The 24,927-nt window shown below is 43.8% G+C and overlaps 2 protein-coding genes across 8 annotated transcripts in view; both read right to left on the bottom strand.

Moving 5' to 3' along the window:
* LAMP3 (lysosomal associated membrane protein 3) overlaps positions 1-1,228 on the bottom strand; it is a 31,973-nt gene extending 30,745 nt beyond the window's left edge. For all 3 annotated transcript variants that reach the window (XM_015092526.3, XM_012098271.5, XM_004003109.6), the window contains exon 1: positions 1,052-1,228. In XM_015092526.3, the coding sequence (XP_014948012.2) occupies positions 1,052-1,100 (49 nt within the window). In that variant the 5' untranslated portion in view covers positions 1,101-1,228. The remainder of the gene's footprint in view (positions 1-1,051) is intronic.
* A 3,979-nt stretch (positions 1,229-5,207) lies between these two features.
* Positions 5,208-24,927, bottom strand: part of MCF2L2 (MCF.2 cell line derived transforming sequence-like 2) — a 288,114-nt gene continuing 268,394 nt past the window's right edge. Inside the window, exons 27-30 of one of the 5 annotated variants that reach the window (XM_042233901.2) lie at positions 16,959-17,003; positions 14,089-14,177; positions 13,608-13,714; positions 5,208-13,532 (exon numbers count right to left, since the gene is read on the bottom strand). In XM_042233901.2, coding sequence (XP_042089835.1) covers positions 13,400-13,532; positions 13,608-13,714; positions 14,089-14,177; positions 16,959-17,003 — 374 coding nt within the window. In that variant the 3' untranslated portion in view covers positions 5,208-13,399. Of the gene's footprint in view, positions 13,715-14,088; positions 14,178-16,958; positions 17,004-24,619; positions 24,632-24,927 lie in introns of all 5 variants that reach the window. The other 4 variants (XM_027957913.3, XM_060419927.1, XM_042233909.2 and 1 more) reach the window with 4 other exon arrangements.

Raw genomic sequence — 24,927 nt, 5'->3', positions numbered from 1 at the left:
TGCCTGGGCATTTATCACACACTCATTGCATTCTTGAATCTCCCAGTCACCTGCCAGCCATTGAAATTTTGCCCACATATAGCTCAGAACTTATGGTTTTTTATTAGTTTGCTCTGTTAATCATAATAATGACTTTCCATTTTTGCCTCCCAAAGAATGTGAAACTCTAATTCTGAAAGTGCAGCGCAAAGGATAACAGCCTGGATTAGGGCAGCTGGCTTGACTCTTCACCCAACTTTCATGATGATTTGGGTTACACCCCAGCGCAGGTGTGTCCCCCATTTGAGCACGTTAGTGGGGCCGTGTGGACAGAGCTAGTTCCCTTACACATTGAAGTCAGTGGTAGTATACGGAATTGTGAATCAACAAGCAAGCTTTACAAAGTACATAAGAGGACCCTGTGTCCTAGGGAGAAAACGCTCCTGGTGAAAGCAGGGGATAGGGACATAAAAGGATCATTAAAAGCTTAGCTTCCCAGATAGTCTCTCTGATCTGAATCCTTGCAATTGAAAAACAAATCTTTGACGCCCTGGCTTACATCCTTCTGAGATGGTGCAATTTGTCAGCCATGTCTCATTCATCTTCACAACTTATTGTTACATGATAGAAATGTAGCACTTCATTTGAGAAAAGCAGAAAAAGCAAAGCATGACATGCTTTCCCCAGAGTGTGTGCCAAGAGCCCCATCTTTAAGTCCTGGCTCAGTTCTTCACCTCTTAAATGGGAGTGATATCTACAAACTCTCCCTAATCAGGTGCCTAGAACCCATCTGGGAACCACAGGCAGTGTCTCTGTCTTCCTGGGTTGACACCTACTCTGCCTGACATGGTAAACAATCCAAACCATGGAAGCCTTTGGGAAACACTGAAGTGTGCTCCACAGGCAGAGTAATAAAAAGACAGTCCCAAGTCAAATACCCACAGTAACTGAAGCCACTACAGCTATTTTCGGTCTGCCCTGTCCCACCTTGGTTACTGGAACTAGAATGAAGTCACATTTAATAGGACGAGATATGGTGGGGTCACCGTGGAAGGTCATGCGTGTCACTCACCAGCCAGAGACACGAAGAACAGCACCACTGCAGAGATCTGCCAGGACATGACTGGGGGGCCGGGAGCACCAGTGCCTCGCCAAACAGCTGCTAGGCTCAGCGCTCAGCACGGCTGGGTCTTCTGAACGGTGGGAGGCTGATGCCAGGGCAGGCTCCTTCTGCCCTTCACTCAGTTGTGGCCAAGAAACCAAAGTCACTTGTGTTATGAGAAGCAACTGAGAGGCCCTCCCAAGCAGTGCGCTGAGGGCGGGAAACCACAAGTGGCCCTCCGGTGAAAGCAGACACTTTCGGTTCTGCCTTAAGTGTGTAACAAATGGGGTCGGGGGTGGGGCATGTCCCCCAGCCCGATTAAGAGCATCTAAGATCATTTTCCATAAGAGGAGGTGGATCTGTGTCAGTACCTGCTTCCTTCTTTCATAAGCTGGGTCTCCATTTTTTTCTAAGATCTTGAATCTACTTCTGTATAAACCCAGAGACCCCTTCTCAGCTGAGAGAAAACCAATCCCTCACTCATGAGGAGTAGGAGTCAAAACTCAGTAGTAGAGCGCTGTCTGTCTCTGTGTGTATTCACAAGAAGTCGGAGACAGCCCTGCTCGCTGCTCAAAGTAGCCTTATCTGGCACCCTCACCTTGTGGGGAGTGGGAAGAGTATGGTCTAAAGAGTTGGGGAGATCTGGGGTTTGAATCTGACCCTGCCAACTCAGCAGTTGTACAACCTTGGGTAACCTCTCTGAGCCTAGGTTTCTTCTGCTGTATAATAGGAATAATAATGCCTACTCCCAGTTGGTTTTTCTGGAACATGAATAATATTCAATGTCTTGGAAAGATGACCTTTTCATCTCTTATCTCCTTCCTCTATTAATTAGATGAACCAATGATGGTCTCTCAGAGCTGTGAATCCCAGTCAGGAGGAATACGCATATAAGCAGTAGATCAGAGGAATGATGGCTTAACTAACCAACTTTACATTAAAAAATTACCTTGCAATACTGTCCCAAGTTTGCTAAGGAGTTTTAAAAGTTTAAAAATTAGTACTTTTAAAATTTAAAGCATTAATCAGCTATTAACAATATTGTAGGTGGTCTTTGGGGGCTTACCTGGTGGCTCAGTGGTAAAGAATCCACCTCTCAGTCCTGGAGACTCGAGATGCAGGTTTGATCCCTGGGTTGGGAAGATCCCGTGGAGAAGGGAATGGCAATCCACTCTAGCATTCTTCCCTGGGAAATCCCATGGACAGAGGAGCCTGGTGAGCTACCGTCCATGGGGCTGCAGAGTCAGACATGACTGAGACTGAATGAACACACATGCTTGCATAGCCCCCTGGAGCTCCTGGCAGGGAGTGGCTGTAGCCTGAGGGCCGTGGGATCGCAGGTATTCTTCCCCTTCCAGAGTGCCCTGGAGGGCTACAATCCCCGATGACCCTGACATCCTTCTTTACTAATACGGCAGGCAATATTCTATTTCTCAAGTCAAAATACTGGATTATAATTGTGGATTTGTTTATTTCTCTTTGCAGTTCTGTTTTTGCTTTGTGTATTCTGAAGCTCTGTTATTGATGTGTAAACACTTAGGCTTGGTATGTCCTCTTGATAGATTTACCACTTTATTATTTTTAAGTGATTTTTATTTTTGGTCATATTCTTTGTTCTGAGACTCAATTTGTTTTTATATTAACATAGTTATTCTTTCTTTTGATTAGTGTTAGAATGGGATATCTTTTTCCATCCTTTTACTTTTAATCTATTTCTGTCTTTATGTGTGCGTGTGGTAGTCACTCAGTCATGTCCGATTCTTTGCAACCCTATGGACTGTATAGCCTGCCAGGCTCCTCTGTCCATGGAACTCTCCAGTTAAGAATACTGGAGTGGGTTGCAGTTCTGTTATCTAGGGCATATTCCTGAAGCAGGGCTCAAACTCTGGTCTCCTGCATTGCAGGCAGATTCTTTACCATCTGAGCCACCAGGGAAGCTCTTTATACTGTTAGATAAAATGAGGCATACTAACATTTTTTAAAGTTTATTTGAGCAAAACTCAGTTCAAATTGGGCAGGGTCAAGCCAGAAGTAGTTGGGAGAGCTCCACTGATAGAAGCTGGGGGAAAGACTTTTCTAGGGGAGAGGCAGAAGCAAAGGAAGGAAATTATTTGATTGGCTGCAGCTTCAGTGGGTGTGTTCTTTGAGAAAGTCAAGCTGGCTGTGTGTGATTGGTTGTCTCTAGGTTTCAGTTTCTTAACCTTCAGGCATTTCAGGCATAGGCTTTGGTTTGCTAAAGTGGGTATCTTGTAGGTCACAAGGGTGGTCTTTTTTCTTTTTCTTTTCTTTTTAAAATATTCAATTTGACAATAACTTCGTTTTAATTGGGGTGTTCAAACAATAGGATTACTGATATAGTTACCATCTTGGCAACTGTTGTCTATTTTTTCCTGCCCATTTTTGGTTTCATATCTCCTCTTTCTCTATTAACTCTTGGTTAGTTACTTTTTAAAATTCCATGTTATCGCATCTGTTGACTTATTAGTTGTAACTCTCATGTCATAACTAATATCTCACACAGCAAAAACTCTCATGTTTGCTTTAGAGTTTAGGGTATATATCTTTAAGGTATCACAGTGTACCTTCAAATGATTTTATACCACTTCACACAGAAGAATCTTACAAGAGTTTACTTCCATTTCTTCCCTCTTCACTTCTGTTGTCTTGTCATACGTTTTAATTCAGTAGATGTAATGAATCCCACAACATATTGTTGCTCTATTTTTATTTAAATAATCAATTATCTTTTAAGGAGAGGTAAATGATAAGGGGGGATAAAAGGCTTTCATACTTACTCATTGGGACTTCCCTGGCAATCCAGTAGATAAAAATCTGTCTTGCAGTTCAGGGGATGTGAGTTTGATCCTGGTTGGGGAAACTAAGGTCCCACAAGCTGCAGAGCAGCTAAGCTTGTATGCTCTGGAGCCCGAGTGCCACCAGAGAGTCCCTGCACTGCAGCGAAAGATCTGCATGCTGCAGACAAATAGATTAAAAAATAAATAAAATATTAAAAAAGAATTATTTAAATTAAAAAAAAAACTTACTCATGTGATTACCATTTCTTGCAGTCTTCACTCCTTTGTGCAGATCCTTGGGTCAGTTGTTGCCACAGTTACCCTAAGTACACTACATACATCATCAAATTACTCAAGTGTTACGTGTGTTTAAGGTATGGCCTTGTTTGCTCAAATGCTTTCTCAGTGTGTGCTCCACCCCAGCTTTGGGTCTTCCCTGATATGTGTGAGAGTCTCTCTTTCTCTCCACGCTTTTCAGCTCTCCTGACAGATTCCAATGTTACTGATAGTTGCTGCTTGTTAGTCTGGTGCTGGCACTAAGCCAGAAGATGCTCTGTTCAGATTGTGTCTCAGGCAGGCAGGCACTCTGTCCCTGGGTTTTGAGGGAGTGTGACCTTCAAATTGTTTCTATCCTTCCCCCAGCACATATGCCCACCTCTTTCTCAGGATCAGAGGTACGGTTTTCATTCCGTTCTCTTTCCCCAGCTGCAGTTGGGCTTACCAGCCTGTAAGTCTGTGTTTATCACACCTGTTCTTGAGCAGTTGGATCTACTTTTGTTCTGTTAGAAATAGGATCCAAGCATTAGTTTCCTGTATTTCCTGCAGCAGCTAGTATTCCTCTCCCCGGGGCTATGCCCTGAAGGATACTTTCTCAGGACTTTCACTAATTCTGTGTGTGTGTGTGTGTGTGTGTGTGTGTGTGTGTGTGTTAGAGTGCCCAGTGACACCACTGGAGAAAAGTCTGCTACTGAATGCAAATTTTCATTACATCTGCAGGTTTCAATTTTCTCTTGCAAACTTACACTAGGCCACTAGCAAATTCAGCTGAACTCTGCTTGCCGACATGTAGCACTGCCTGCTCCAAGCAGGCAAGAGCTGGAGTCCTTTCTGTGCAGGTGCCTGTTTCCCTCGGACTTCAGGTTATTTGGTTGCCCTGTGAACACAGCTCTCTCTTGGTCCACAAAAGGTGTGAATTTGCATATTTTCCAGATTTTCTGATCTTGCAAGTGTGGGGACAGTGCTGTTTCTAGCTTTCTCCACAGTATTATTGTTAATAGCTACATAGAACTCCATTGTATGTCAGTATAATACTTTATCAACCAGTTTCTAAATTATTTAATATATTTTTAATTTATTGTTAATGAAACTGAGGAGCTTAAAACAGCAAACACTTGTTATCTCATGGCCCTCTGGTAATACATTTAAGGGTGGTTTCGATGGGTTCTTCTGGGTCTGGGTCTCTTATGAAGTTTCAGCCAAGACGTCAGCTGGAGCTGAAGCCATCAGAAGACTTGACTAGGGCTGGAGAATCTAACCTCCCAGGTAGCTCACACACAGCTGCTGGCAGGAGGCTTCAGTTCCTACCGCTCAAATCTCTCCTTTAGGCTGTTTCAGTGTCCTCTCCATATGGCAGCTAGCTTCTTCTACAGCAAGGAATCCAACAGGGAGAACGAGGAAGAAACCAAAATGGCTTTTACAATGCAGTCTTGAAAGGCAACAAGCATCACTTACACCACATTCTGTTTATTACGGTCACTAGTACAGCCACACTTGAAGGGAGGGTAATTTTACTGCACTCTTTGAAGGGAGGAGTCTCAACTTGTTGCAAGAAAAAGAGTGAGGTGCAGGAAAGTGGTCACATCCCAGGTTACGTCTGAATCCCTGGACAGTCACCAAGTGTGGATTCTTGGCTTACTGCAGGAAAAAATTCAAGAGTGAACCATAGTAAACCGAAAGAAGGTTTGTTCAGGGAGGAAACACACCCCATATACAGAGTATAGACCATCTCAGAAAGCAAGAGAGGAAAGGGAGGCACCAGGGTACAGGGTTGTCAGCTTTTATAGGGGTGAATAATCTCATAGGCTGAGTGGAATGAGTATTCCAGCTATTTGGGGGAAGGGGGATTTCCAGGAATTGGGCAAGCACCAATTTTTTGACCTTTAAGGTTATCCTTGGAGCCATCATGGCACCTGCAATATGTCATTTAGAGTACTGATGTTACAATGAGTGTGCACTGGGGCTCAAGTCAAGAGGAAGTCGACTCACCTGCCATCTTGGATCTAGTTGGTTCTGATCAGTTTATATCATGTCCTCAGGCTATGTCATTCTTTTGGAGGTTGTGCCCCCTTCCTGTTTCAAATTTGGAGATAAAATGTAACACTACCACAGACATTTAGGTTGTTTCCCATTTCTCACCACTTGTTTTCCTCTTAGAAGTAAACCTAAAATGAACCCTGTACATAGAATTCTTTGTTCATTGGTATGAGTAAATCATTAAAAATAAATCTCTAGAAGAGGAATTGCTGTATCAAATAATATACTTGTTTTAAATTTTTAAAACTCTTACAAATTGCCTTCTAAAATGCTAGCACTGATTTATACTTCTACCACAACACATGAGGGTGCTGGTTTTCCTATATCTTCTCCATCACTGGGTATTATCAAAGTTTTAAATGTTGGGCACTCTGATAATGAAAAATGATATATCACTGTTTGGCCTGTTATCATCTATTTACTGGATTTTGAATTTTTTTCCTATGTATATTCACACCCTTTGCCTATTTCTTTTTCCATTGTTATTGATTTGTAAAAGCTCTTTATATAATATACCAAAGAATTGAGTCTTGTGCCACATGTTTTGAAAATGCATTTACCTTGTGAGTTTCAATTTTTCCTTTTTTCTACATATAAGTTTTTGCCTCTTGCATAGCTTAATTTGTCAAAATTTTCCTTTGTAGCTTCTGGTTTCAGTTTTTGCCTGGAAAGACTTAATCCTATTCAAGATTCTTTTTACAATGTTGTGATTTTCATAATTTCTTTAAGTCACACATTTGAACAATAGTGAAACCAAGAAAGACCCTGTGGGGCTCCTGGGCATGGACGCTTTCCAAAAACAGTTGCTATTCAGGGAAAAGGGGATGCAGAGGCAAGAGAGGAGCCGTCAAGAAACAATACTATAGCCTTGAGGCAGGGTCTTGGTTCTACCTCAAGTGATACACATAACAATATCTTTGAGCTCTTTATAGAACTAAAGAAAGTGAAAGTGAAGTCACTCAGTTGTGTCTGACTCTTTGTGACCCTGTGTACTGTAGCCTACCAGGCTCTTCTGTCCATGGGATTCTCCAGGCAAGAATACTGGAGTGGGTTGCCATTTCCTTCTCCAGGGGATCTTCCAGACCCAGGGATCAGACCCGGGTCTCCTGCATTGCAGGCAGACGCTTTACCCTCTGAGCCATCAGGGAAGCCTTTATAGAACTAAAAATACCAGCAAACGGAAGATATTAGCATTCCTCATGCCAGATTAAAGGAACCAGAGAAGCTCTTCAAAAGGCCCCCAGAGGCCAAACTAAAGGAATGTAGGCCCTGCTTATACCCTAATCTTTATCAGTAACTCTATCCTTAAACCGTTGCTAAAAAACTCCTTACCAAGTCCCTCTGGGTTGGGGACACACAGTTTTTGAGAGGCATGAGCCTGTTGTGTCCCTCTTTGACTGGCAATGCAGTAAAGTTATCCTTTTCTTCTTCACCCCAAACTCTTGTCTTAGAGATTTGATTTGGTGTTGGTACACAAAGGTTGAGTTTTTGGTATCAATATGAATGATTTTAAGGGCTGAGATAAACTTATTATTGTTTTTTCCATATTGCTATCCAGAGGTCCAAATACCACTTTTACACATAATTTATCTTTTTGGTTCAGAACTAATTTGAAGTCCTTTTTTTTTTTTTTGCAGCGTAAATTCTGAGATGTATTTGGGTCCATTTCAAGATTCTCTACTCTGTTCCTTTTGTTAATTTCCGCAGTATATGGTCTCTGGCAAATTAAAATATTATGGTTGTTGTTGTTGGGTCTTAAAGTTGTGTCCAACTCTTTGCAACCCTATGGACTGTAGTATGCCAGGCTCCTTTGTCCTCCATTATCTCCCCAAGTTTGCTCAAATTCATGACCATTGAGTCCATGATGCTATCTAACCATCTCATTCTCTACTGCCTCCTTCTCCTTTTGCCTTCAATCTTTCCCAGCATCAGGGTCATTTCCAATGAGTCAGCTCTTTGCATCAGGTGGCCAAAGTATTTGAGCTTCAGCTTCAGTATCAGTCCTTCCAATGAGTATTCAGGGTTGATTTACTTGAAGACTGACTGGTGTGATCTCCTTGCAGTCCAAGGGACTCTCAAGAGTCTTCTCCAGCACCACAATTAAAAAGCATCAATTCTTTGGTGCTCAGCCTTCTTTAGGAACCTACTCTCACATCCACACATGACTACTGGATTATACAGGCCTTTGTCAGCAAATTGATGTCTCTGCTTTTTAATACATTGTCTGGATTTATCATATCATTCCTTCTAAGGATCAAATGTCTTTTAATTACATTTCTGCAGTCACAATCCTACAATTCTTGCTATTAATAATAGCCATATTCGAAAAGCTTATCCGTAAAAACTGCTGCCAGATTAAAGATGGAATTGACAAATATTTTATACAGGATTGGTGAAACTATATTTTAAAAAGCATTCTATTCTCATTTGACAGTGAACTTGGAATTCAAGAGACACTTAATGCTTGTTGCTGTTTTTGTTGTCAGTAAGTTGTATCTAACTCTTCACAACCCCATGGACTGCAGCATGCCAGGCCTCCCTGTCTCTCACTATATCCTGGACAAGTTCACATCCATTGATTCGGTGATGCTTTCCAACCATCTCATCCTCTGCAAACCTCTTTTCCTTTTGCCTTCAATCTTTCCCCAGTACCAGAGTCTTTTCCAATGAGTCGACTCATACTTGACTGATAAGCAAATGCTACTGTGGTAACTTAGAATCCTTGCCTGAGAGCTGGAAGACCTGGATTCTAGTTTCTCCTCTGCTGCAGGCTGGCTGGGTTACACAGACACATATTAGTAAAGTTGTAATGAGGCAGTGGCTTCTCAACCCCTCTTGGAGCTTGGTGTGGCCATTCAACATAGCTTTCACTAAGGAATATAAGAAAATATTTTGTGTGCTACTTGTAGGCTGGGCCTTAAAACATTGCATATACATATCTCCCAAGTGCTTTTTGCTTCCTGCAAGATGGAAGATGGACATTCCTGAAATTTGCTTTTGACTGTGTAGACAAAGACAATGCTCTAGGGGATGGTAGAAAACCAGAAAGGAGGAACCTGGGACACTAAATGACCCTGTGAAGCAGAGTAGACTGCAAGCTCAATTCAGGCTGTTTCACAGACAGAAATATTCTTTAGTCACTATATTGTTGGATCTCTTTGTTATAGCAGAGTCTTTCCTTTTACTAATACACATTGGATGTTATATTTCACAAAGAAAATGGTTCTGTAGTCAAATAAGTTTGGGAAATCTTGTGTTTAACAAAAATATACAGATTTCTTCCCGAAAGAGTTCTCAGCTCCTTTAATTTACTAGTTGGGATCAACCAAGACAGTAATATGTACTACTTGTAAAGTATATTTATTTTTAGATAATTCTTTTTAATTATGGGATTAACTCATTGAACTTTTACATTCTTCTGCCTATTCTGCAAAATATACTCTGGGAAATGCTGGTTTAGAATATCTCTAACTTTTCTAATAATTTCATAATGCATGGTTGTTCTTTACTGTGGACACAGACTCTGGCCAGATTTTACAGTTCCTATACCAGAGCACTTTCACTGGGGCTGCAGAATTCCCATTCCTAAGCAACCTGCTGAAATGAAGCCCCCTAGTGGGCAACAGAGGACATGATGAATTGAGCAACTGCTGCTGCTGCTAAGTGGCTTCAGTGGTGTCCGACTTTGTGCGACCCCATAGAGAGCAGCCCACCAGGCTCCCTCGTCGCTGGGATTCTCCAGGCAAGAATACTGGAGTGGGTATTGAGCAACTAGTATTCATAAAAGGAGGCTGGAGGATTTGCCTGAAGATTTGGTTCTTTTCATTTACCCAACTAGAAAGATGACACAAATTTCATTCACAGAAGATTCAGCCTTTATTATTATTCTGGTTTTTAAGAAGTCTAAAAATTTCAGAATTGCATTTCAGGTGCAGTAGCTGCAGTTTACCATCTTCCGAGCACCTCCATAACTGGCCTCATCACGTAGCGGCAGAGTTGTGTGTCACCACAGTGCTGTGATCATCTATTTCCACATCTGACTCCCCCAACTGGACCCAGTAATCTCTCACTCATTTTCATAACTCCTTGGTCTTTCCTGATGCCAGCAGAGAAGTTAAAATCTTCATGATATCTGATTATCACTTTTTTTCCCCCATTGAAAATTTCAGTACCTGGATAGTACTTCCTTATATTAAATTCTTTTTGTTAAAATAACTAGTATACATATGGACACCTTATCTTTGACAAAGGAGGCAAGAATATACAATGGAGTAAAGACAATCTCTTTAACAAGTGGTGCTGGGAAAACTGGTCAACCACTTGTAAAAGAATGAAACTAGATCACTTTCTAACACCGCACACAAAAATAAACTCAAAATGGATTAAAGATCTAAATGTAAGATCAGAAACTATAAAACTCCTAGAGGAGAACATAGGCAAAACACTCTCAGACATAAATCACAGCAGGATCCTCTATGATCTACCTCCCAGAATTCTGGAAATAAAAGCAAAAATAAACAAATGGGATCTAATTAAAATTAAAAGCTTCTGCACAACAAAGGAAAATATAAGCAAGGTGAAAAGACAGCCTTCTGAATGGGAGAAAATAATAGCAAATGAAGCAACTGACAAACAACTAATCTCAAAAATATACAAGCAACTTCTGCAGCTCAACTCCAGAAAAATAAACGACCCAATCAAAAAATGGGCCAAAGAACTAAATAGACATTTCTCCAAAGAAGACATACGGATGGCTAACAAACACATGAAAAGATGCTCAACATCACTCATTATTAGAGAAATGCAAATCAAAACCACAATGAGGTACCACTTCACACCAGTCAGAATGGCTGCGATCCAAAAATCTGCAAGCAATAAATGCTGGCGAGGGTGTGGAGAAAGGGAACCCTCCTACACTGTTGGTGGGAATGCAAACTAGTACAGCCACTGTGGAAAACAGTGTGAGATTCCTTAAAAATTGCAAATAGAACTACCTTATGACCCAGCAATCCCACTTCTGGGCATACACACCAAGGAAACCAGAATTGAAAGAGACACATGTACCCCAATGTTCATCGCAGCACTGTTTATAATAGCCAGGACATGGAAACAACCTAGATGTCCATCAGCAGATGAATGGATAAGAAAGCTGTGGTACATATACACAATGGAGTATTACTCAGCCGTTAAAAAGAATTCATTTGAATCAGTTCTGATGAGATGGATGAAACTGGAGCCGATTATACAGAGTGAAGTAAGCCAGAAAGAAAAACACCAATACAGTATACTAACACATATATATGGAATTTAGGAAGATGGCAATGACGACCCTGTATGCAAGACAGGGAAAGAGACACAGATGTGTATAACGGACTTTTGGACTCAGAGGGAGAGGGAGAGGGTGGGATGATTTGGGAGAATGACATTCTAACATGTATACTATCATGTGAATTGAATCGCCAGTCTATGTCTGACGCAGGATGCAGCATGCTTGGGGCTGGTGCATGGGGATGACCCAGAAAGATGTTATGGGGAGGGAGGTGGGAGGGGGGTTCATGTTTGGGAATGCATGTAAGAATTAAAGATTTTAAAATTTAAAAAATAAAAAAATAAAAAAAATAAAAAATAAAAAAATAAATAAATAAAATAAAATAACTAGTATAGTGTTTCTTTTGATTGGATCCTGACTGATGGATTAAATCTAAAGAAATACTAAATAATTCTGTACATAAAACTGAAAATAAAGTAATGAAAAATACAAAATAAGAAAAAAACTTGAATGACAAAGACATGACTGAAAAGAAATGACTGAGAATAAGTAACTCTGAAAATAACTCAAAAACTAAATATCTCAAAAGTTCTGAAAGCAAAAAAACTCAAAATATGCTCAAGATGCAACAACCGAAAATAATTTAAAACCACATATTAATAGCTAAAAAACCCAAACAAATGAATGTAAAAATAACCCAGACTCTAAAATAAATGAAAATAAATTACTGTGAATATAGGTAACTCTAAAACTAAATATCTAGGGGGAAAGCCCTAAAATAACTACAGGTATTTTATTCTGAAAATAAATAAAGCAATTAAAAAACTTCCAGTGGATATTTACTATTCAAATAAGTAGCTGTAAAAATAAATAATCCTCAAACTGCAATAATTAAAAATCAAATAAACATGAAAATAACTCAGATATTAACAATTGCAAAGATAATTAAAAATAAATAATTCTAAAGGTAACTAATTTGGAAATACATAACTCAAAACAAAGTAACTGTAAATGAGCAACTGAAAATAAAAACTAAGGAACTAAGTAAGACCAAATAGTTATAAACAGGTAGCTTTAAAGCTATGAGATTAAATAAAGATAAAACTAAAAACAAAAATGAATATTACCTAATAAAACTAAAAATAAATTACTGAAAATAAATGAAGCTAACTTAAAAACTAATAAATCTAAACGTAAATATCTCAGAAGTTAACTTGTAGCCAGCCCTCACTAAGAGGAAACAACCCTGGAACAAAGTAACACAAATATCACAGTTAACATTCTTGTGGGGATTCAGGGAGAAGAGCGCAGGGCTGCCCTGTGGAGTTTAAGCGGCTCCGAACCGAGGTGCTCAACCTAGCTCTCCACTCCCGCCCAGCAGAAATTTGGCAATGTGTGAAGGCATTTTTTGATTGTCTTAATTTCGGTGAGTGGGTGGGAGGTGTCTCCGGCATCTAGGGGATAGATGCCCCTAAACATTCTACAATGCCCCAGAGAGCCTCCACAGCAGTTACCCCAAAGTCAAAAGTGCCAACATTCAGAAACCTTGGACTCAGCTTTCCAGGACTGGATCCCTAACCTCCGTAGGCGCACATGTGGAGCAGCTAGAGGTTCTCCGCGCAGTCCAAGGCGCGTCTAGAGAGAAGCAAGGTTTTCCAGACTCTGCGCCCTGTCCCAGCGCGGGCGCGTGTCGGCATTTGCAGGTTCTCCAAAGGGTCTGCTCCGAGTCCCTGCTCTCGCAAGGCCGCGCGTGGAACAGCCCGAGGCTCCCCGCGCAGACGTGGACCGCTCCTCAGGCTCCGGGAAGATGGTCCAGTCGCTCCCGGGCAGGACAGCGGATCTGTGAGCTGTGAGATACCTTTGCTGCTTCTGCTCCCCGCCCACAGAAGCGGCTCCCCGGAATACAATCGGCCGGGGAGGCTCAGTGGTCTGAAACAAGTATCAGTTCTCTGCGGAGGGCGGCCTCAGGCTCCCTTCTTGCGCCCACACTGCCTCTGCTTGGGGGAAACCGGCCTTCCCCGCAGGGGCGAGCAAGCCAGTAGACATCCCAAGGCTCTCAGTTTTGTTCGTGGCCCTGAAATTCCAAGAAGAAAGTCAGAGGAGCAACTGCTAACAAATCGGCTTACTTTTCTTTCCGCGTTCCACTCACGTGTCCTCCTTTTGGCAGCACTCTTTCTGTCCCCGGATGCTTTCTCCTTTCTCCCGACCAGACTTGGAGGTCTCGTAACTGTTGTCCAACTGGAAAAGTCCCGAGAGCTGGAAGAGAAGGGACAGTGATACAGTGTAGGGGAGGTGGATCAGATCCACACGGCGATTCCCGCTGGCAGGGCGAGGCCACCCCAACTCTCCCACGGGGCCACTCAGGTCCCACAGCAAGAGCCCCTAATGCTGGCCCGAAACCAGCGCATCGCTAAGGAGCCGGCGATGCGGCGCATGCTGGGGGGTAGGGGGTGGGAAGTGGTGTGGGAGCCACCTTGCAGATCCAGTGACCTCAGCTTTCTTGATTAAGCCGGGTCCTTATGGGTGAGAATCGTGAAAGGACGAAAGGGAAAGGGGAGAGGAAGAACGGGCAGAAGATGATGAACAGGAGTGAGGGAGAATACGAAGGAAGTAAGAAGGAGGTAAATTACACTCAGGACACTGTTCTCCTTTTCCAAATCTTCTGCACCTTCACAATTGACAGAGGTTTCCATGGAGACAAACTCCCTGCTTGAGCAACCTTAGGGAGGGAAAGTGAAGAATTCGGCCTGCTGTGGGGGAGGGCATGGGAGGACATCCCCCCACCCCGCCCCACCCCCGCCCCGCCCCGCCCCGGCAGCCCAAGGGCAGGATGGAACGGGCTGCACAGAAACCCATTCTCCCCATCTCTCCCGCCTCTCCCAGGACAGGACTGCTTCCCCTGGACCAGGAGGAAGGGTACCTGTTCCAGCTCAAACTTCCGTAACTGTGACTGAGAAGACCTGTCCACATGGTACTCATAGCCCTAACCTCCCTGTCCGCCAAGAAAAGTCATTGTCTTTTTGTCTTGAGGACCTTCTTGCCTTTGCTCCTTCCCACCCTCCTCTCATCCTTATCTCCTTCTCTCCCCCGATAACTGCTTGTTTCCCATCTCCTTGGCAGCCTCTGCCAAATGTCACTGCTTTCCCAGAGAGAAAATGAGAGGGTCAGTAAGTACATCCTGCCTCTCTCTCCAGTGAGATTCATTTACCAGTTAGCAGCACCTCTGTGCACCTGTTCTGCCAGGCCTGTTAAAGACACTGTGGGGAACAGCCACTCCCACCAAATACTGAGCCTGCTGTGTCTGCTGGGATGTCAGGCATTTATCAGAAGTGAAGCCTCACACAACTGTATGGACTTTAGCCCCGTTTTGCAGATGAGAAATTGAGATGAGAGAGATTAATCACCAGGCTGAGTAAATTCCCTTGGCCTGTAAACACTGCATGAAAGGGAGTGAAAGTCAGGTCCAATTCTTTACCACCCCATGGACTATACAGCCCATAAAATTCTCCAGGCCAGTATACTGAAGTGAGTAGCCTTTCCCTTCTCCAGGGGATCTTCCCAACCCAGAGATCGAACCCTGGTCTCCTGCATTGCAGGTGAATTCTTTACCAATTGAGATATCAGGTAAACACTGCAGCTGGAATCTACACATTTTTTAAATTTATTTTTTAAATCACACAGTTTGGCTTGTGAAATCTTAGGCCCCCAAACAGGGATTGAACCCAGGCCCTGGGCAGTGAGAGCTTGGAGTCCCAACCACTGGACTGCCAGGGAATTCCTACACATTCCTTTCTTTCCCTTGTGCTCTAAAAGACATGATCCCTGTCCCCACAGTGCTGCCAAAGCAGCATCTGCAGAATGAGCCCACCTGAGGGAGCCCCGGGTTGAGCATCAGCTGAGTTCCAGATCCCTCAGGATTCTGAGTGCAGGAGACAGTTTTCAGTTCAGGTGAGAATTCAGGGGGAGGGCTTAGGGGCAAGGCCCTCTTCTGGGCAGAGGAGAGGGAGTGGAAGAAGCCTGCAGTTGGGACGCGGTGGGGTGGGGCACAGCACCTCCGGGAGCAGGCAGCCAGCAAGTGGGAGCTCCCAGCCTACAGCCCGGAGGCCCCCCCCAAACTGTTCTGGGGCCCGGGGTCCTTCCCAGAGTGGGGCAGTGGGGGCTGTGCTAGCAACACGGGGAGCAGCGGGGCAGCCTCCAGAAACCCGGCCCGATGCAAGGGCACAGCCTGGTTTAATTCTGGCTTCTGGGAGGTGGTGGGGTGAGCAGAGGAGAACCTGGCTCTGTGAGGTGCCTCCCACTGCCCTCCTCCTGATGTGACTTTGGGGCATCCACAGGAACCCCCAGAGATGCTTCTTTAGGGCAATCATCCAGCCTGGGTGCCTTAGACCAGGGGCAGACAGCGAGGACAGAAGAAAGGTGGTCTTGCTGGAAGGTTATTAGGGAGAAGCGGAGCAGCCATGCCCTTGACCACCCCTGTGTGACCCGAAGAACTGTGTCTCCAGGGGCCGAGGTCTGAGTGACCCAGACAATGCCAGGTGCCAGGGACCCCAGAGGGACCTGCTGGGGATGGGGCTGGGCCCTGAAACCTCATCAGCCATAGAACATGGGCAGCCAGCCTGGGATGACAGTGGGTTGGAAGGACATATGGGAACTAAAAGCCCTGAGGACAAGTTCCAGCCATTCCTCAGGGTAAGCAGCTCCTGGGGTGACATGATGATCTGGTGCTGGGCCCCCCTCTGCTGCTGGCCCTGCAGCATGGGAGCGGGCAGGGGGCTTCTGCCACCCACATTCTCCTCACAATACCCTTGGAGGGAGAATTTCTTCTGAGGCAAACTGCATCTGCCCTCACATTTCTTCCTTGTGGGCCCTGGGCTCTGACAGTAGGAACCACACCCTATTCACCCAGCCTCCCCTGTGGCTCCTGGAAGGAACCCAGAATTCTTAGAACCCGGAAGCCTTGGAGAACATCCCTCAAAGCCCCTAGTTGTGCAGGGAAGGAAGGTGCAGCTCATGGGCAGTCTTTTACTATATCTTTGTCATTTCCATATTTAATCCCTTTCTCCTGGATCCACTGGCCATGGACTCTGTGGCACTAAGAGTCTTGGGTCCTAAGTCTTAGTACTCAGGTGGCAGCACTGAGGGGACCCCAGAATCAGTCAGGCAGGTCACAGGCACCTCAGTGAATGAATGAGAGCCCATCGCCTGGGGCGGGAGCAAGGGCTTTGGAGGCAGTCAGACCTGGGTGTAGTTTTGATTTTGCCCCTCATTCACTGGCTGTGTGATCTTGGGTAAGCCACTTAACCTCTCTGAGCATCAGTTTCCTCGTTTCTAAAATAATATTTATTTTGCAGTATTGATGTAAGAATTAGAAAAAATGTTTATGAAGTAATATGGAATTTAATAAATAATGCTTATGGTTACTGTTAATAGTAATTACAATAATACTAAAGAGAATGTCTCAGAACTGCTCTGGGCACTCCAGTGTGCTATTATTACTCACATTTTGGGGATATTTGTCTGCCATTGTCTTCATCTTCACAAACATCTGAGAGAGGAAACAATATAAAGGTTAAAAAAGGGTTTTAACAGGAAGCAGAGTGTGCATGTGTGCAGGAGCACACATACAGACACACACACACACACAGAAGAAAAACCAAACCAAACACACAGACCCTTGACAAATATTTAGTTTGAGTACAGCAAAATTTCAAGTGATAGTTGTAATCTTGGAAAATGAACAGAATGACCCTGGTACCAGCCCAGGTCCAGCAGTGTGTTGGGAAGGTTTAACCCAGAGTCTGGGACACTCCCAGTCCACGTACAGAATGAGCATAAAGAGTGTTGGTGGAGAAGGACAGTGAGAAAAGAAAGGTGGGTCATGAAAATTCATGCTGATAAGGATGGGTGTATTTTCTTTTCCTTCAGTGAATGATCTTTATAGCACATGCCACATAAATCCTAAAATATCTAGGGAGTTTAGTTTTAGCACCTAGTTTTTAAAGTCCTGATCTTTTATTTTGCATAAAAAATGAAATTTACTAACAAGTGAGCCCATTAGTGAGTTTAAACTGTCCTCTTCAGATACATGTATATGTATGGCTGAGTCCCTTCACTGTTCTTCTGGAACTATCACAACATTGTTAATCGGCTGTGCATGCATCCTAAGCCAGTTCAGTCATGTCCAACTCTTTGCGACCCTATGGGCTATAGCCCTCCAGGCTCCCCTGTCCGTGGGATGGATTCTCCAGGCAAGAATACTGGAGTGGGTGGTTACACCGTCCTCCAGGGGATCTTCCTGACCAGGGATCAAACCTGCGTCTCATGTCTCCCGCATTGGCAGGCAGGTTCTTTACCACTAGCACCACCCGGGAAGCCCATTAATTTCACCCCAATACAAAATAAAAAGTAAAAAAAAAAAAAAAAAAAATACATGTTTTTGGTTAACTATAGACTTTGAAGATAAAATTAGGGCTTTCCCCTTGCTGTCCACTAGGTGGCATAAAGGGACAACTGTAGATCCTGCTAGTTAGGGGTGGCTCTTACTCCATGGGCTCCAAAGGGGTAACTTTTTTTTTTAACTGGAGTTTCCTTTATTCCTCTATTCCTGTAAAATAACTATCTCTGTCATATAAGTTAAAGTATATCATTTTCACTTGGGGGTTGGGGTGTAGAGAGCTACCTTAAAACAATACGTATGCCCCGGAGCTTTCCTTCCCTTCCCTGAAGGAACAAATGTAGGTAACTAATTGTTATTTAATATGCTAACAGCATTCTAGGCACCTGCCTAAGAACTTCATCTAATTCTCACAAGACCATACAGTATCATTTCCATTTTGTAACATAATGGATGAGAACAATGTAAGCACAAATAAGTTAAATAATTCATACAAAGAGAAGGAGCTGAAGTCTATTAGTCCTCAGTGCTGGGACCCCTATGTGCAGTGTTGATAACGTGCTCTTTCTCTGCCTTCTCGGAGTCAACCAGTGGGGTCTTGTTCTGCCTAGTTCATCCCAATAGCTCTCCAGAGCTCATGACAAGTGAGATCTCCAGGGTGCTTGCACTGGTACTAGGTTGGATTAAGATCTTTTGCTTGGTGCCCCAGAGTATAAACTTGGACATCTACAATGCGGTCTCTATCTGAAGTGTCCCTTTCCTTTGCATACCTGTCTCTGGCCAGGTTTTCATTCCAATCCCAAAGAAAGGCAATGCCAAAGAATGCTCAAACTACTGCAAAATTGCCCTCATCTCACACACTAGCAAAGTAATGCTCAAAATTCTCCATGCAAGACTTCAACAGCATGTGAACTGAGAAATTCCAGATGTTCAAGGTAGATTTAGAAAAGGCAGAGGAACCAGAGATCAAATTGTCAACATCTGTTGAATCATAGAAAAAGCAAGAGAATTCCAGAAAAACATCTACTTCTGCTTTATTGACTATACCAAAGTCTTTGACTGTGTGGATCACAACAAACTGTGGAAAATTCTTAAAGAAATGGGAATACCAGACCACCTTACCTACCTCCTAAGAAATCTATATGCAGGTTAAGAAACAACAGTTAGAACGGGACATGGAACAATGAATTGGTTCCAAATTGAGAAAGGAGTATGTCAAGGTTGTATATTGTCACCCTGCTTATTTAATTTATATGCAGAGTACATCAATGTGAAATGCCACACTGGAGGAAGCACAAGCTGGAATCAAGATTGCTGGGAGAAATATCAATAATGTCAGATATGCATATGACACCAACCTTATGGCAGAAAGTGAAGAGGAACTGAAGAGTCTCTTGATGAAAGTGAAACAGAAGAGTGAAAAAGCTGGGTTAAAAAAAAAAAAGCTGGGTTAAAACTCAAGATTCAAAAAATTAAGACCATGGCATCTGGTGCCAGCACTTCATGGCAAATAGATGGGGCAACAATGAAACAGTGACAGATTTAATTTTCTTGGGCTCCAAAATCACTGCAGATGGTGACTGCAGCCATGAAATTAAAAGACGCTTGCTCCTTGGAAGAAAAGCTATGAAAACCTAGACAACATATTAAAAAGCAGAAATATTACTTTGTCAACTAAGGTCCATCAAATCAAAGCTATGGTTTTTCCAGTAGTCATGTATGGATGTGAGAGTTGGACTGTGAAGAAAGATGAGTGCTGAAGAATTGATGCTTTTGAACTGTGGTGTTGGAGAAGACTCTTGAGAGTCCCTTGGACTGCAAGGAGATCCAACCAGTCAATCCTGAAGGAAATCAGTCCAGAATATTCATTGAAAAGACTGATGCTGAAGCTGAAGCTGCAATACTTTGGCCATCTGATGCAAAGAACTGACTCATTGGAAAAGACCCTGGTGCTGGGAAAGATTGAAGGCAAGAAAAGAAGGGGATGACAGAGGATGAGATGGTTGGATGGCATCACCGACTCGATGGACATGAGTTTGAGTAGGCTCTGGGAGTTGGTAATGGACAGGGAAGCCTGGGGTGCTGCAGTCCATGGGGTTTCAGTCGGACACGACTGAGCGACTGAACTAACTGAACTCTGGCCAAGAGGAAGGGAATCACTTAGAAGCATTCAGTTGCTTTCAGCTTCCACATATTCTCACAGTACTCTTTATTATTTTTTTTTAGTGCATATATTGTTGTGGACATGAGTTTGAGCAAACTCCAAGAGACGGTGAAGGACAGGGAAGCCTGGCATGCTGCAGCCCATGGAGTTGCAGAGTTGGACACGACTGAGTGACTGAACAGCAACAAAGTCTGTTGTCAGAATCCCTGCCAGTTTCTAGAGCAGCCTGATCCTGCTGCCTTAGACTTTCAGGGAAACTCTGAAAGTTTCAATTGGGAAACTCTCACCTAGCTCAGCAACCAGCTGCCTTCTGAGGTGTTTAGTTGGGCTTAGCTGAAGCCTTGCCCATTTAATCAGAGATTTAGTGAGAGTTTTCCCATAAGAATAAAACATAAAGCCCACCAGACAAAGGAAAGAGTTGTCACACTCCAGGAAGTCCTTGATCCTGATCATCAGGAGGCGGTCAGCCTGCTACCTAACAGAGGCAGAGAGGAACACATCTGGTGCTCCTGTCATCCACAGGGACATGTCCCAGGACTTCCCTGCCCCACTGTCACTGTAAATGGGCAAGTAAAAGGGCAGAAGCCAGACAAGAGTCTGGGACCCCCACTATGTATGCCACCAGCGAAGTGCCAGGTGAGAGGGAAAGGGATGTAGAATGAGTGGGAGGGAGATAATGACTTAAGGGTACAACGTAAGGACGACTTCAGCAGCCGGCAGCAGACATAGGTTTAACTAGGACTCTTACTATGTCCACTGGTGGAAATGTCCCCCGTGGGAATCAAGACCTTCAGACCCACTGAGGCTGAGTAGAAGGAATGGGAGGACAATTCCCCGTGTGGGTCACTTTAGGTGTGACAATGAATAAGGTCACAACTCACTCAACCTCTTGGCTCCCGTATCCATATATTCTGCCTCCTGGCGTCCTGGTGCCATAAAGTGGCCGTTGGTTTAAGGTATATGCTGCATCCTGAGGTTAGCACACCAACCCCTCAGTCTCATGTTCAAACTGCTGCTCACAGGTGCCTTCAAGAGGCTCTCTTAGGTCAGCAGCATCTGAACATGTGGTAGGCTCAGTGGGCTGGTCCTGTGGTCACATGCCCGTGGCTGTTCCTCTTTTGCCAGAATGAGTCTCTCAATCAAAGCAGTGTTCTGTTCTCGGTGTTGCAAACTGACGCACAGAAAGTAGGACGGAAGCAGGTGTCAACCCCACTCACAGTGAATCACTGTACTCTCCAGCTTGGAGGGCCTGATGAAATCACCTGTTCTCCTCAAGGGCTCAGCATGGGTCTCTGCTGGCAGTCAACACTGGCAGCAGCTAGACTGGTCTTGATGATAGGAGCCCATGCTGCTAGGACCATGCACAGCCTTCCATCCACTGCCAAGACTTCTCCATTCATGAGCCCATTGTGCAGGTACTGGGGTGCCAAGGAAGAAGCTGGCTGACACCTCCTGGCTAAGCCATCCAGTCAGCTTGGTTCTTTGGTAACTTCTCTGCAATGGGTGTTCTCTGGAGTTGTTAAAGCATGGCACAAAGATCCTCACATTTCGAGCTCACATCCATATATGTATGTGCCTCTTCCCCAGTCAGATCATGTAATCTGATGCTAGTTATCCTCCAAGAAGGGGTTGGGGGAAGGGTGATGGGGATGTATCCTGAGGAGGGCAAGCACTGTCTTGCACAGTAAGTCCCCTACACATGAATCTTCAAGTTGAGAACTTTCAAAGATGTGAACATGCATTCACATGTCCAACCATGTAAGTTAGTTCATGTGTCTGGCGTACACTGTTGCATGTGTGTAGCCTCTGAAGGTAATTGTGCCTTTGTGTACTTCACTGTACAATACTGTGTAGAGTACAGTAGGGCAGTATCTTTATTTCAAGCCCAGGATGTCTGGAAGCAAGTGTAAAAGCAGGGGTCATGTAGCTGGTACTGCTAAGAAGCGCCAAGCGATAACGATGGACACAAAAGTGAAAGTAATTGCAAGAGTAGAGAGACAGGAGAAAGAAGAAGTAACTGAAGAACCAAAGAGATTCACATTGCAGGAAATGGCAAGGGGATTTTCTTTAGTTGAGGAGGCACTGTTAATTTTTAAGACACAGGATCCAAACCTAGAATGGTACATGAAGATTGCAGCAGCCATTCAGAATGCAGTCTAGTGTTACTGTGTCATCTATGATGAAGCTACTATCCAGATATCACTGGATTGTTCTTTGAAGAGGGTAGATCGAATTGAATCCAGCAAGGAACTAGAACTTGTGCCATCAGTCAGGCATGAGTGAAATTGCAGTCTGCCTTCCATTTCCTATGGCTGACGATCCTTCAGCTCTACCATCTCCTACCTCCTCTCCCCTTTCCAGTCAGTGACTCTTCTTCACAGTGACTCTTACTGACTCAAAGCCAGCCCCTGTATGCCAACTGTTGTACTGTACTTTTCAAGGTACTAAGGTTTACTTTTTGTATGTTTGTTTCTTATGTATTATTTGTATATAAAGTACTATAAACCTATTATAGGACAGTATTATATAGCTGATTGTGTTAGTTTGGTATCTAGACTGACTTTGTTGGACTTATGAACAAATTGGATATAACACACTCTTAGAATGGAACCTGTTCATATTAGGGGACTTACTCTATGTCTTATCTGAGACTTCTGCATAATCTTGCAGGGAGGAGAAGGGCTGATTCTCCATCAAGGGGGAATGGCACACTTCTGCCAGTCCAGGCGAACAAGGGCATGCACCCAGATATTCTCCAGCTTTTCGGTTGCACATCTTCCTTATCAGGGCCCAATTTGCCTGCTTCATCTGTTGGCACTAGGGACCCCAAATAATCAGGCAGCAGACTTGCCTAGGCTGAGAATTCATCCTTCTCTCAAGTATGCCCTCTGTTGTAGGAGATGAGGGGCTGAACACTGGAAAGGAGGCCTTCTGATTCACACACTGTGCTTTAAATTGGCGATTACTCTGAGTCTGCCACTGTCTTCGCTCTCTTCAATGCACCAGTGGTGCTTAGCAGTACCCTCCCAGTTCCACATTCCTGATAGTTAATATCTTCCCCAAACCTCTCAAATGCTAGAGACACTGCACTTGCTGATGCATCCCTGTCTGCCTGTGCCTGATCCCAGTTCACCACCGGGGAAGGTCTTAGCAGTTGAACAGCTACACAGGCTAGTGTCCAGGATTCCCAACATTCCACCTACTGCAGTGATGTGTCATTGCCAGCTGGCCAGCAGTGACCCAACACCAGAGTCCCCATCCTTTCTAGGACTGCTCCTGGTACTATCTTAGGTCAGGTTTCCCAGAAGCAGATTGTGCAAATGAGTTGAGGAGATAGGGCATTCAGCTGAAATGTGTAAGGCACTGAGGGCCGAAGATAGAGCAAGGAAGAAGCCAGTGCAGATGAGGGTTCAGCCAAGATCTAGCATCAGCCTGGTCACCCAGAATTCTGGGGCATGGATGGCACCACAGGTGTCCCATCTCGAGGGAGAAGGGCTAGCTTTTGTGCCCTGAATCAGCCAGAAAAGCTGCCCTAGAGAGAGGCTGTAAGCTGTCACTTATTTCTTGGATGGATGGATGGCTCTGGTCAGTTGAAGATCCCAACTGACTAACAAAAAGGATCAGGATGAGGTCTCAACAGCCTCTACTATACTACGGTGTGTGGGTTTTTTAAATTTAAAAAATAGTAGGTTTCTTTGGCCCATTTTTTGATTGGGTTGTTTATTTTTCTGGACTTGAGCTGCATAAGTTGCTTGTATATTTTTGAGATTATTTGTTTGTCAGTTGCTTCATTTGCTATTATTTTCTCCCACTCAGAAGGCTGTCTTTTCACCTTGCTTATAGTTTCCTTTGTTGTGCAGAAGCTTTTAATTAGATCCCATTTGTTTATTTTTGCTTTTATTTCCAGTATTCTGGGAGGTGGATCATAGAGGATCCTGCTGTGATTTATGTCGGAGAGTGTTTTGCCTATGTTCTCCTCTAGGAGTTTTATAGTTTCTGGTCTTACATTTAGATCTTTAATCCATTTTGAGTTTATTTTTGTGTGCAGTGTTAGAAAGTGATCTAGTTTCATTCTTTTACAAGTGGTTGACCAGTTTTCCCAGCACCACTTGTTAAAGAGATTGTCTTTACTCCATTGTATATTCTTGCCTCCTTTGTCGAAGATAAGGTGTCCATAGGTGTGTGGATTTATCTCTGGGCTTTCTATTTTGTTCCATTGATCTATATTTCTGTCTTTGTGCCAGTACCATACTGTCTTGATGACTGTGGCTTTGTAGTAGAGCCTGAAGTCAGGCAGGTTGATTCCTCCAGTTCCAACTAAATAGACATTTCTCCAAAGAAGACATATGGATGGCTAACAAACACATGAAAAGATGCTCAACATCACTCATTATCAGATAAATGCAAATCAAGACCACAATGAGGTACCATTTCACACCAGTCAGAATGGCTGCGATCTAAAAGTCTGCAAGCAATAAATGCTGGAGAGGGTGTGGAGAAAGGGAACCCTCCTACACTGCTGGTGGGAGTGCAAACTAGTACAGCCACTATGGAGAACAGTGTGGAGATTCCTTAAAAATTGCAAATAGAACTGCCATATGACCCAGCAATCCCACTGCTGGGCATACACACCGAGGAAACCAGAACTGAAAGAGACACAGGTTCCCCAATGTTCATCGCAGCACTGTTTATAATAGCCAGGACATGGAAACAACCTAGATGTCCATCAGCAGATGAATGGATAAGAAAGCTGTGGTACATATACACAATGGAGTATTACTCAGACATTAAAAAGAATACATTTGAATCAGTTCTGATGAGATGGATGAAACTGGAGCCTATTATACAGAGTGAAGTAAGCCAGAAAGAAAAACACCAATACAGTATACTAACACATATATATGGAATTTA

This window comes from Ovis aries, chromosome 1 (genome assembly GCF_016772045.2).
Source record: "Ovis aries strain OAR_USU_Benz2616 breed Rambouillet chromosome 1, ARS-UI_Ramb_v3.0, whole genome shotgun sequence".
Lineage (NCBI taxonomy): Eukaryota > Metazoa > Chordata > Mammalia > Artiodactyla > Bovidae > Ovis > Ovis aries.
Note: the sequence above shows the minus strand (reverse complement) of the source record. Positions and strands in the feature narration are given on the sequence as shown.